Consider the following 13,263-nt stretch of genomic DNA (forward strand, 5'->3'; position numbering starts at 1 on the left):
TCCTCCGTGATGGATCCATGTGCCCTGCCTTTGGCTCTCAGTGGTCTATGTAGATCATCCAAGCTCTGTTTTCCAATGTGGGAGGCCCAGCCTTCCACCTCCAGTCTAAGGCTGTGCCCACCCAAACAACAGACACTTGGATTTGTAGACTGGGTTTCCGTGTCTCTCTCCATTGATGAGATTCTCAAAGACTCACAACAACAATAAAAATATGGGAAAATCAAGTCATACATCACCAAGTTGATCCAGGTCATCCTCATATTAATGATGCCATTGATCATTATACACGATTCACATTGGAAATCCCTACCTCAGGGTATCATTATTCTGTTAACTATTTATACCTTTGCCTTTTATCAGTGCTTACGTTGCTCCCCTGTTCAAAAAGCCCTGCCTGGGGGTGGGTGGGCGGCACAGCGATGAAGACGCCACTTGGAACACTTGCATCCCAAAGTGCGTGCCTGGGTTCAAGTCCCGGCTCTGCTCTCAACTCCAGCTTCCCGCGGGGGCCCACTCTGGGAGGCAGCAGGTGATGGCTCAAGAACTTGTCTCTCTGCCATTCACATGGGGGAGCTGGGTGGAGCTCCTAGCTCTAGGGTTCAGCCTGGCCCACCAGCAGGCATTTGGGGGAGTTAATCAGCAGATGGGAGATTCATTCTCTTTCTCTCTCTCTCTCTCTCTCTCTCTCTCTCTGTGTGTGTGTGTGTCTGTGTGTGTGTTTCAAATAAATTGTTGCATGTACTTCCTCTTATATAAAACAGAATGCCTTGCCGCAGAGCAAGCAAAGCCGCTGTCCTTGGCGTTCAAGGATCTCAGCCTCCAGGGTTCCCGTCCAGCCCTGCCTCCTGGCTGCGGTAGGTGCTGCCACGCCTGCCTGTATCCCCTTTCCTCTCTCAGCCTCTCTAGGGCCACAGCCCACCTAGAACACCGCTTCTCCCTGGGCCTGGCGCCCACCCTCCCAGAGGCAGTCTGATGTCTTGGCGGTGCGCGCCCTTCCTACGTCACAAACCTGCCTCAGCAGCCCCACCATGGCTGCTGTCTTGATGCAGGACCTGCAGCCAATGGCCCGGCTTCTCTTCGCCTCAGTTCTTCTTACCCGAAAAATGGAATGCAATCTCTTGGGTGTGCCAACAACATTTGGAAGAGTGTGTAGACCCACTGCCGGAAGGCACATGTCTGTGTTTCTGTGTTTTAAGATTTATTTTAGGTCAGAGCCGCCGCCGGGGAGGAGCAGCCGCTGCCGCCCAGGACTGGGCCCTTAGGGAGGAGGAGGCGGGAAGATGGCGGACGACCCCAGTGCTGCCGACAGGAACGTGGAAATCTGGAAGATCAAGAAGCTCATTAAGAGCTTGGAGGCGGCCCGCGGCAATGGCACCAGCATGATATCATTGATCATTCCTCCCAAAGACCAGATTCCCGAGTGGCAAAAATGTTGGCAGATGACTTTGGAACTGCATCCAACATGAAGTCACGAGTAAACCGCCTTTCAGTCCTGGGAGCCATTACATCTGTACAACAAAGACTCAAACTTTATAACAAAGTACCTCCAAGTGGTCTGGTTGTTTACTGTGGAACAATTGTAACAGAAGGAGGAAAGGAAAAGGAAGGCAACATTGACTTTGAACCTTTCAAACCAATTAATACGTCATTGTATTTGTGTGACAACACATTCCATGCAGAGGCTCTCACAGCACTACTTTCAGAGGACAGCAAGTTTGGCTTCATTGTCATAGATGGCAGTGGTGCACTTTTTGGCACACTGCAGGGAAATACAAGAGAAGTCCTGCACAAATTCACTGTGGATCTCCCAAAGAAACACGGTAGAGGAGGTCAGGCAGCCTTGCGTTTTGCCCGTCTAAGAATGGAAAAGCGACACAATTATGTTCGGAAAGTAGCAGAGACAGCTGTTTATTTCCGGGGACAAAGTGAATGTGGCTGGTCTCGTTTTAGCTGCATCAGCCGACTTTAAAACTGAATCAAGTCAATCTGATATGTTTGATCAGAGGTTGCAATCAAAAGTTTTAAAATTAGTTGATATATCCTACGGCGGTGAAAATGGATTCAACCAAGCTATTGAGTTATCTACTGAGGTCCTCTCCAACGTGAAATTCATTCAAGAGAAGAAATTAATAGGACGATACTTTGATGAAATCAGTCAAGACATGGGCAAAGCTAAAAGCTTTGGAAATGGGAGCCGTAGAAATTCTAATAGTCTATGAAAATTTGGATATAATGAGATACGTTCTTCATTGCCAAGGCACAGAAGAGGAGAAAATTCTTCACCTAACTCCAGAACAAGAGAAGGATAAATCTCATTTCACAGACAGAGAGACAGGACAGGAACATCAGCTGATCGAGAGCATGCCCCTGTTGGAATGGTTTGCTAACAACTAAAAAAATTTGGAGCTACATTGGACATTGTCACAGATAAGTCACAAGAAAGATCCCAGTTTGTGAAAGGATTTGGTGGAATTGAGGTATCTTGCGGTACCGAGTATATTTCCAGGGAATGGAATATCAAGGAGGAGACGATGAATTTTTTGACCTTGATGACTACTAGGTGGTCGACATGGGTCCGGCAAAACGTGCCTCGCCCTCCAGCATCCAACCCAAGGAGCATACCCGTGGTGGAATCCAAACAGATCCCTGCCTTACAATTGGAACATTTCCAGAACTCTATCCATGAGCATTGGATATTGAAAAGAAAACCGAAACAAAACCAGGCCCAGCCCTACACTTTGGTTTGTCATGGTGTCAGCGCAGCAGCCTACAACTAAGTTCCTAAATGCCACTTTGGACTAATTTAAAAAAGAATCCCAATTTTTACTTTTACTCGATGGTGAAATTGGTTGCTCCTGTATTTTATGAAAAAATGATTTTTTTAACCTTCATACATAGAAGCAAAAATACTTTAACTGCTGTAAACCTTCAAAAGTTAATAGAAGTGAGATCATACTGGTTTGTTTCTTATTTTCATTGGAGAAAAATTAAATTGCTGCAGTTCGCAGTGACCCATTTACATGGAATTCTCAGCTTAGACTGTATAAGAAGATATATATGTGGTGAAATGTTGGAACCATTTCTCTCTTGATCTCTGTTTAATGTTGACAGGGTGAGCTAATAGGAGGCAATGTCATCTTCACTCCCTCACACTCTCCCTTCCCCTACAAACTGTCAATTTCAAGGATGCAAACTGCATTGCAAGGTCAAACTGACTCAAGAAGCATCTGGAGGCTGGCGCCGTGGCTCACTAGGCTAATCCTCCGCCTTGTGGCGCCGGCACACCAGGTTCTAGTCCCCGTCGGGGCGCCAGATTCTGTCCCAGTTGCCCCTCTTCCAGGCCAGCTCTCTGCTGTGGCCCGGGAGTGCAGTGGAGGATGGCCCAAGTGCTTGGGCCCTGCACCCCATGGGAAACCAGAATAAGCACCTGGCTCCTGCCTTCGGATCAGCGCGGTGCGCCGGCCGCAGCAGCCATTGGAGGGTGAACCAAAGGCAAAAGGAAGACCTTTCTCTCTGTCTCTCTCTCTCCCTGTCCACTCTGCCTGTCAAAAAAAAAAAAAAAAAGCATCTGGGCCAGTGCACTGTTTACTTCCATGTGTTTGACAGCCACATTTGTGCACAGCATTTGGGAGCCCTTTGTATCAGTTGCTTTGACAAAGGTCCCCTAATCCTAGCCTATTAGAAACCAGTTGGAGATGGATATGATGGGGCTTCTGTGCTGTTGCTGGGATTGGGAGAAATAAAACATGCAATTTCAGTGGAAAAAAAAAAGATCTATTTTATTTATTTGAAAAAGTACAGAGAGAAAAGGAGAGAGAGAGGATGAGAATCTTCCATCCACTGGTTCACTCCCCAAATGGCCATAACAGCCGAGGCTTGGCCCAACCGAAGCCAGGAGCCTGGATCTCCATCTGGGTCTCCCACGTGAGTGGAGGCGCCCGAGCACGTGGGCCATTTTCCGCTGCTTCCCCAGGCACTTTAGCAGGGAGCTGTATCACAGGTGGAGCATCCTGGGCTCCAACCGCCGCCCATGTGGGATGCCAGCATCAAGGTGGCGGCTTTACCACTATGCCACAGCGCCGGCCTGGCACATGTGATCATGAGTGGGTTCCAGATCGCCGAAGACCGGCAGAGTGTGCCTCCATCCCCCCCCCCCCCCCGCCCCGGGCCCTGGCTTCCACGGCCCAGCTTTGGAGGGTTCCCCATTGCGTCCCAAAGCCGCCAAGCAAGGAGACGGGCTGGAAACAGCGGCCCAATACCGAGGGCCCGGGCCCCACGGCAGCCCCCAGCCACGCAGCAGCGGTTCAGAACCCCTGGTGAAATGAGTGCACCGTGGGGCGGGGGCCGGAGCTGAGCCTCTCAGGCGGTCTCGCTCGCAGCGTCGCGGCCAGCTCCGTCCCTCTCCCCCACGCACCTGCTGGGCTCCAGGCACTGGCCTCGGTCCCCGCTTCATCGTGCGCAGGCTTCCTCGGTGAGGCTGCGGGCGGGGCTTGCAGGACGCCTCCGCGGCGGCAGAGGGCGCTGTGGGAAACCGCGGCCGTCGGCTCGGGGCCGCGCCGCTCTCTGGGCGAGGTGGGCAGGCGGCAGAGCGACGTGCGGCGGCGGCGGGGCCATTGGGGCTGCTTCTCTGGCTTGGTCTCCTTCGGCGTTTGGCGGGTTCGGCTTTGGCGGGCGCCATGGGCAAGCGGGACAATCGGGTGGTGAGTACCAGGCCGGGGAGACGCTGAGGTGGCACGGGGCTCGGCGGCGGGAGCGCGGGCCCCCTCGCCCTGCGGGGAGGGCCCGCGGCGGCGCTCGGACGCGGGGCCGGGAGAGCAGCAGCCCGCGCCGGTCGCAGATGCGCGTGCGCCGCGCACGCCGTTGGCGCCTCCGGGCCCCGGGCTGCTTGGCCGAGCTCCCCTCCTCCTCCACTGCGCTGCCCGCGGGCTCCAGGGCCCAGCACCCGGGCCAGCCCTGGCCGCGGAGGCCTCGCCGGCGGCCCCTGGTCCCGTGCGCCCGGCATTGGACTTGGCGGCTTCGGCGCCGCGCCCTGCCTGGCCCGCGCCCGGGAGACCCCGCGCGAGAGCGCGGATGGTTCGTGGTCACCCTCAGCCTCGGCAGAGTTAGTGTCGAGGCCGCAGAAGCCAAGAGGCTGGGAGGAGCGTTCACGGGCGTGACAGCTGTTGTAGCAGACGCGATGAGAGAGAAACGCGGGTACCTTTCAAAAGCGAATGGAAATGGAAGTTAAAAGCGTGTTAGTGCTAAAAAAAATTTGAAACGCAAGTTTTCGAAGGGGCATGCGATGACTAAAAGCGTGCGTACGTTTCACAATGTGCTTGGACCAAAGTGAACGTAAATTAGCTTTTTCGTCTCGTTTTCGCACCAGCTTCGGTTAATTGAACTCCTAGCGGGGGAGGGGAAGGGAGTCGGATGGTGCCGCTGGAGACTCCCTGGGCTTTTAGAGGAGCAGGAGATGGGAGGGAAGCGGTGCAGCTGGCCGGCGAGCAGCGGGGTGGAGCTGGGCTCGGTTTGAAGAGCCCGGCACTGGCCAGGTGAAGCTACGGGAAGAGTGGTCAGGGTGCACCTGGCCGTCCCTGGGCTCCTGTCTACGACAGAACTTGAGCCACCCAGGAGCAAAATGAGAGCAGTGGGCTTGGTGCTCACTTGATGCATGAACCAGCTTTTATTCATGACTGTTTGCATGGGTCGTTACTTTTAGGAAATGATGACATTTCCCGTCTTTTTTTTTTTTTTTTTAAAGATTTGTTTATTTATTTGAAAGGTGGAGTAGCAGAGACAGAGAGAGAGAGTTCTCCCATCTACTGGTTCATTCCGCAAATGGCCACAACGGCCAAAGCTGGACCAATCCAAAGCCGGGAACCTGGAGCTTCTTCTGGGTCTCCCATGCGGGTACAAGGGTCCAAGCACTTGGGCCATCCTCTACTGCTTTCCCAGGCCATAGCAGAGAGCTGGATCGGAAGTGGAGCAGCTGGGATTAGAACTGGCGCCCATATGGGATGCTGGCACTGCAGGCCAGGGCATTAACCCACTGCGCCACAGCGCTGGCCCCAACATTTCCCATCTTTTTTTTTTTTTAATGAGTTCTTTTTTTTTTTTTTTTTAAGATTTATTTATTTATTTGCAAGTCAGAGTTACACAGATAGAGGAGAGGCAGAGAGAGAGAGAGGTCTTCCTCAGATGGCGCAGAGGTGCGCCGATCCGGACCCAGGAGCTTCTTCCGGGTCTCCCATGCGGGTACAGGGGCCCAAGGACTTGGGCCATCTTCTACTGCTTTCCCAGGCCACAGCAGAGAGCTGGGTCAGAAGAGGAGCAGCCGGGACTAGAACCGGTGCCCATATGGGATGGCGGCACTTCCTGCCAGGGCATTAACCCACTGCACCACAGCGCTGGCCCTAACATTTCCCATCTTGAAACCACTTTTTATTAATCTTTCTTGGTGAGGTGAACAGACAGCCCCATCCATTGATTGACTCCTCCTAAATGTCTGTGACACTGGTGCCAGGCTAGATCCAGGGACTCAAGCCAGGTCTCCCACATGCACCCAGTTCCTCGAGCCATCACCTTCTGTCTCAGAGAGTCTACACAGGCAGAAAGCTGGAATCGGGCATTAGATTCAGGCAACCCAGGGTATGTCGCGGTTGTCTTCACAGTGGAAAATCTAAGAACCAGGGTCACTGAGTCCTGGATGCACAGTAGAGGAATGCTTTTCCTGCCGGCTGCAGACAGCTAGTGGTGCTATCTCGATTGCCGTAAAGTGAAATAGTATGATGCAGGAGCTTCCTAAGGTTTGAGGTGTTAGAATATTTGCCTTTAATGCCCTTAGGTCTTAAATACTTATAAATCACTTGACTGTGGGGCTGGCGCCATGGCACAGCCGGTTAGCTGCAGCCTGCAGTGCCAGCATGCTGTATGTGCACCGTTTGAATTCCGGCTGTTCCACTTCCAATCCAGCTCCTTGCTGATGCTCCTGGGAAAGCAGTGGAGGACGGCCCAGGTCCCTGGGCCCCTGCACCCACGTGGAAGACCCGGAAGAGGCTCCTGGCTTCAGCCTGGTACAGCTCTGGTCATTGTAGCCATTTAGGGAGTGAACCAGTGGATAGAGTATTCTCTTTCTCTCCTCTCTCAATATCTTTCTGTAACTATGCCTTTCAAATAAGTCTTTACAAAAAAATCACTTGACCTGGGGAATAGTTGCTTACAGAGGCCTAAAATGTTTTGTTTTACTAGAAAACAGTTTTTGCTTTACACATTCTTTTTTATTAACATTATTATTGTTTGAAAGGCATAGTTACAGGGGGGAGAGAGAGCTTCCATCTGCTGGTTCGCTCTCCAAATGAGATAGGCCAGCCAAAGGCAGAACCTGTAGCTTCATGCTAGTGTTCCACGTGTGTGTAGGGGCGCAAGCATTTGGACCATCCTCTGCTGCTTTCTCAGGTGCATTAACAGGGAGCTGGATCAGAAGTGGAGCAGCCAGGACTCAAGCTGGCTCCCATATGGAATACCAGTGTTGGCAGGCTGTGGCTTTACCCACTACGCCACAACGCTAACCCCTAGGCATCCATGAAAAACTTAGCTTGGCGTCATCTACTAGCACGTCTGAGCTCTACTTACTACTTTTGGTATGCTAGGCTGTGGGAATAAAAACGTGAAAACAAGCGTTAGAAGGCACAGATGGTGTAATTCAGTTTGCTGGTGGCATGGAGGAAGGGATGGGACTGTTTAAACAGACTGAAGCTTACATCATCTGACTGTTCTGTGCATCCTCACTCCTGTGTTTTATGTGACTGTTTGAGAGCGGTTTTAGGTTCACAGCACAATAGAGAGGGAGGTATGCAGATACTGTGACTACTTCCTGCTGCCAGGCGAGCAGAGCTGCTTCCCTCCGCCCCACTCCCTCCCCCATCAGTGTGTGCGCCAGTTACAGGTGGTGGACCTGCACTCACACATCTGTCATCACCTGAAGCCTGCTGTTTACATTAGGATCCACTCTTTTTTTTTTTGACAGGCAGAGTTAGAGAGAAAGGTCTTCCTTCCATTGGTTCACCCCCCAAATGGCCGCCACGACCAGCACACTGCACCAATCCAAAGCCAGGAGCCAGGTGCTTCCTCCTAGTCTCCCACGCGGGTGCAGGGCCCAAGCACTTGGGCCATCCTCCACTGCACTCCCGGGCCACAGCAGAGAGCTGGACTGGAAGAGGAACAGCCGGGACTAGAACCCGGCACCCATATGGGATGCCGGCGCCGCTGGCGGAAGATTAGCTTAGTGAGCCGCGGCGCCGGCCCAGGATCCACTCTTAGTGTTGGGTGCTCCCTCGTAAGGACGTCCACCATCACGCTGTCATCCGGGGCACTTTCAGTGCCTTAAAATCCTCTGTGCTCTGTCTCCTCATCCCTCCTTCCTCCCAATATACTGGTCCTCTCTCTTCTTGACTCTCTAGTTTTACCATAAAAATGTAAAAATTAAGGTTTATTTCTAAAAACTTGGGACATTTTGAAATTACCTCAGAAACAATTCCAGTTCTTTTTTCAGTTGATGACACATAGTGTTCAAGCTGATAGGATTGCTTTCCAAGATGCCCATCAGTTTTCAGGTAAAACAATTTTTAAAACCTTTGTTTTTTTAGAGAAGTTTTAGGTTCAGAGCAAAACTGAGCAAAGAAAGTATAATTTCCATTTGCCCCCTCATGTTCAGCCTCCACTGTTATCAACAACTGGTAGCGGAATGGTGGGTTTGTTGTAATCGATAAATACATCACTGTCACCCAAATCCATATTTTTACAGTAGGGTTTGCTGTTGGTGTTTTATGTTATCTAACAATTTAATTGAACATTTTGATTCTTGAGAGTTCTAAATGGCTTTTGAATTCATGATAGCAGCCATTTCTGCCTGTTGTTTTCTGGAACCTCCCTCCGTGTTCGTTTTTGTTAGTTTGTGCCCACTAAAATAGATGTATACTCTAGATAAAAACAGGTAATCAGTAACAAATGAAATTCTGCACATCATGTCCTTAACAGTTTGATTACCTTACTCTCTTCGTATCTGCCCACATTTATATCCCCTTGGGTCCAGCTTGCCCTAACTTTCACAAATCATGTTCTGTTACCAGAAAATGTGCAGCATTTTGAAGCCACCTGCAATCCTAGTTACATATAAATGTTTGATTTACAGAATTACAGTATTTAAAATTACAATGCAGTAGATAGTTCATAAAATGCATCTCATGGGGGCCAGCGCTGTGGCTCACTTGGTTAATCCTCTGCCTGCGGCGCCAGCATCCTATATGGGGTGCCAGGTTCTAGTCCAGGTTGCTCCTCTTCCAGTCCAGCTCTCTGCTGTGGCCCAGGAAGGCAGTGGAAGATGGCCCAAGTGCTTGGGCCCTGCACCTGCATGGGAGACCAGGAGAAGCACCTGGCTCCTGGCTTCTGACCGGCACAGTGTTGCGGCCATTCAGGGGGTGAACCAATGGAAGGAAGACCTTTCTCTCTGTCTCTCACTGTCTAACTCTGCCTGCCAAAAAAAAAAAAAAAGAAGGCATCTCATTCTCTTAATGTTAAAAGCATTATTTTGAGACCAGCGTTGTGGTGTGGCAGGTAAAGCTACTGGCATGGGTATTGGTTCCTGTCCCAGCTGTTCTACTTCCAGTTCAGCTCCCTGCTATTGGCCTGAGAAAAGCAGTGGAAAATGGCCCAAACATGTGGCCCCTGTCCTCCACATGGAGACCCAGGTGAAGCTCCTGGCTCCTGACTTTGTCATGGCCCAGTACTGGCCATTGTGACCTTCTGGATAGTGAACCAGCAGATGAAAGATCTCTGTCATTCCTTCTCTTCCTATAGCTCTTTCTAAATAAATAAATAAATAAAGATTTTGGAGGCAGACATTGTGGCGTAACGGGTAAAGCCACCACCTGTGACACCAGCGTCCCATATGGGCACTGGTTCATGTCCCACTTCTGATACAGCTCTGCTGATGCAGCGGAGGATGTTCCTAGTGCCGGGGCCCCTGGCACCCAGGAGGAAGTCCTGGAAGAAGCGCCTGGCTTTGGCCTGGGCCAGCCCCAGCCCTTGCAGCCATTTGGGGAGTGAACCAGCCGCTGGAAAACCCCTACGTGTGTCTCCCTGTAACTGTGCCTCTCAGATAAGGAAAATAAGACAGGGTTTTCACAGTGCTGCAAAACTGAGAATCTGGCTGCTACCTTAGCAAGTAGTAACTTTTTGTTTCAAACAGCTGCAGGGGGGTTGGTGTGTAGCACAGTAGTTGAGACAACTCTTGGGACACCTGGACCCCCTATCCCCATTTCTGAGTGCCTGGGATCCAGCTTCCTGCCAACATGCCTGGGAGGCAGCAGTGACCAACAGGCGAGACCACATGGAGTTTCTGGTGCATGGCTGGCTTCAGCCTTGCCCGGCTCCAGCTATTATGGGCATTCGAGGTTCTCCTCACCACCACTGATTTTGAAATCCTTTTTTTTTTTTTTAAGCATTGTTGGATGCTTGATGAGTAAGAGCACAGACTATCAGTATTTTGCATGAAGCCTAGCACACAAAATGAAGTTAAGATTGTTATTATAATTGAAATAAATAATGAAGATATTTAAAGTGTACTTAAAGCAGACTGAAGGTACTATCTGTTGTCAAAAGCATGCCTATCACTTCAACAGTAGTTTCTAGAAAAGTTGAAGATTGTAAATAGTAAATGTTGTACTATGATTCTTTAAAAGTTAGAATAGGGGCTAGCATTGTGGTACAGTGGGTAAAGCCACTGCCTGCAGTGCTGGCATCCCATAGGCACCAGTTTATGTCCTAGCTGCTCTACTTCGAGTTCAGCTCCCTGCTAATAGCCTGGGAAAGCAGTGGAAGATGGCCCAGGCACATGGGCCCCTGACATCCACTTGGGAGACCAGATAGAACTCCTGGCTCCTGGCTTCGGTCTGGCCTCGCACTGGCCGTTGTGGCCAGCAAGTTGCATTTCTAGAACTTGTCGTCATCTCCCACAAGATGCTCTGTACCCTTCCAGGGTGAATTATGTCCAGCCCTGCTGTATAAGAGCCATGAAATCATTTGGTCTGGCTTTACAAAGGCAGCCACAGGTGGGACTTGAAATCCAGTACATCTAGAGCAGGCTAATTTTTAAGCTGATCATTTTGTATGGCCACAAATGATGTTATAAATATCCAAATGGCCCTTGGCAGATAGAAGGTTCTCCACCCCTGCAGAACAGTCTCCTCCCTAGCCTCAGGTGACTTCTCACTCTGCTTCCTGTCTCCATGTATTTGCTTTTTCTGGGTACTTCATATAAGTGAAATTAAAGTCGTTCTGTCTGACTTACTTCACTTAGCATGATGCGTTTAGGGTTCATCCAGGTTGTATCTATCAGGATTTCACTCCTTTTGCCAGCTAATTCTATTGTGTGTGTATCATATTTTAATTAATTAATTACATTGTTGCCAATAACAGCCATCCTAATGGTTGAGATACCATCCCTGTGGTTTTGATTTGCATTCCTGGATGACTAAGTAATTTTGAGCATTTTTTTCCATGTGTTTATTGACCATTTACTGTGTCATTGGACAAATTTCTGTTTGTGTCCTTTGCCTACTTTTGAATTGTGTTGAGAGGTTTTTGTTGTTGTTGTTGAATTATAGGAGCTCTTAATGTATTTTTAATATTTGATTTGCAAATATTTTCTATTAATCATCTTTTCATTCTTTTGATGGTATTCCTTGATGTATGGATATTTACAAATTCTTATGAAGATGTATTTTTGTTGCCTTGTGAACTTTCATTTCTTATATTTTAATTTGCAAATGAAATTGGCCATTAATATATAGCACAGTATTTCTTGGTGTGAGGGATAAAGTAGACTAAACAATGAATTTAGAGTTAGAACTTGTTTGACTTCTTTGGAATTGAGTTTCTTAATTTGCCAGTGAGTATGGTGTTATTGCCCTCCCAAGACTATTAGGCTTTAAGAGAAAGCATTATGGAGCTGTTAGTAGGTAAGAAATACCAGTATTTCATCAAATCCCTGGTAAAAATACATTCTCTAAAATGGTGATGTTATTTGTCTTCCAAACTTTTAATGCTTAAATAGAGGGTTAAATTTCTGGTTGCAATGCAAAGTGGTTAGTCACATTGTTCATACTTAGTTGCATGTAGGGTATATTTTATAATAAAGGTAACTTGGTGAGTAAATGTGCATTTGCATTTTTAGTGGTCAGTGTAATTGAATTAATATTTATTCTTCTCTCGAGGCCTATATGAATCCAATAGCAATGGCCAGATCAAGGGGTCCAATCCAGTCTTCAGGGCCAACAATCCAGGATTATCTGAATCGGCCAAGACCTACCTGGTATTTGTGAAACAGTTTACCTATTTATAAACTTTTAAAAGTTTATTCTTACAACTTTTATTGTTTGCCAAGCAATTTTCAGATAACTTAAGTGATACTCTTTCTTTTGATTATATGAACCAAATGCACAACTCTTAAAACATCATAGCTGAAGCTCTGCCAGTTAACCTTTGCATTTCAGCCTCTTCTCTGGAGCCTAAAAGACCAAACCTTGCCGTGCTTCTTTGTAATATAAGCAGATGTTAGGTAGGATAACGGTTAGGCTGACTGCTAGTTGTGTCTGCTGACTTTTCATTGAGTTAGAAAAACTCACCGTGTGATCTTTCAAATAAAGCATCATAGAGCAGTCTTAGTGTTTTTTAGGATGTGTTCTTTATTAACACAATACTCCTGTGCTGACATACGATAAGCTTCAGAATCCTAAGTGCCCTGAAAGTGTTTAGATCTAGTAGGAAATCCTTCCTTCATTTTTCATACGAAATAAGCCTTGCCTCCCTCTTACGGTGTGCATGAGTGCTGTTGTTAATTGCAGCATCCCAGAGTACAAATCATCCTCAGATGAAGTATATTTTATCTCTCAAATGGAGAGAGGGAGTGAACTTTTAAGGGGATGTCCTCAAGCTAATACATTGCGTACATCACAGGTCTTGAGGACAACCCATGGGATGGGTGCTTCATCGGAGAACTGGGCAGATAACTGTACTTATGGTGGGGTTTATTGCAGTGAAGGAAAACCAGGCGCAATCAGAGAAGGGAGAAGACACATGGGGTGAAGTCAGGGGGTGGGCACAGGCTCTGAAGGGGTTAAGGAGGTGCCCAGTGCTTATTTCAAGGTGGAAGCACTTGAGGAACTTTTAACTTCAGAAAGGGTGTTGGACTTGTCTTTTCCTGCATGCAGCAAACCATAACAATTC

The 13,263-nt window shown here is 48.7% G+C and overlaps 1 protein-coding gene and 1 pseudogene across 3 annotated transcripts in view; both read left to right on the plus strand.

The window, feature by feature from the left end:
* Window positions 1-788: 788 nt before the first annotated feature.
* LOC100343214 (eukaryotic peptide chain release factor subunit 1 pseudogene) lies at window positions 789-2,955 on the plus strand (annotated as a pseudogene).
* A 1,598-nt stretch (window positions 2,956-4,553) lies between these two features.
* FAM133B (family with sequence similarity 133 member B) overlaps window positions 4,554-13,263 on the plus strand; it is a 29,512-nt gene continuing 20,802 nt past the window's right edge. For 2 of the 3 annotated variants that reach the window (XM_008261733.4, XM_051853351.2), the window contains exons 1-2: window positions 4,554-4,700; window positions 12,252-12,349. In XM_008261733.4, coding sequence (XP_008259955.1) covers window positions 4,677-4,700; window positions 12,252-12,349 — 122 coding nt within the window. In that variant the 5' untranslated portion in view covers window positions 4,554-4,676. Of the gene's footprint in view, window positions 4,701-5,052; window positions 5,194-12,251; window positions 12,350-13,263 lie in introns of those variants that run through there. The other variant, XM_008261732.4, reaches the window with a different exon arrangement.

The sequence above is a fragment of the Oryctolagus cuniculus genome, chromosome 16, assembly GCF_964237555.1.
Source record: "Oryctolagus cuniculus chromosome 16, mOryCun1.1, whole genome shotgun sequence".
Classification (NCBI taxonomy): Eukaryota; Metazoa; Chordata; class Mammalia; order Lagomorpha; family Leporidae; genus Oryctolagus; species Oryctolagus cuniculus.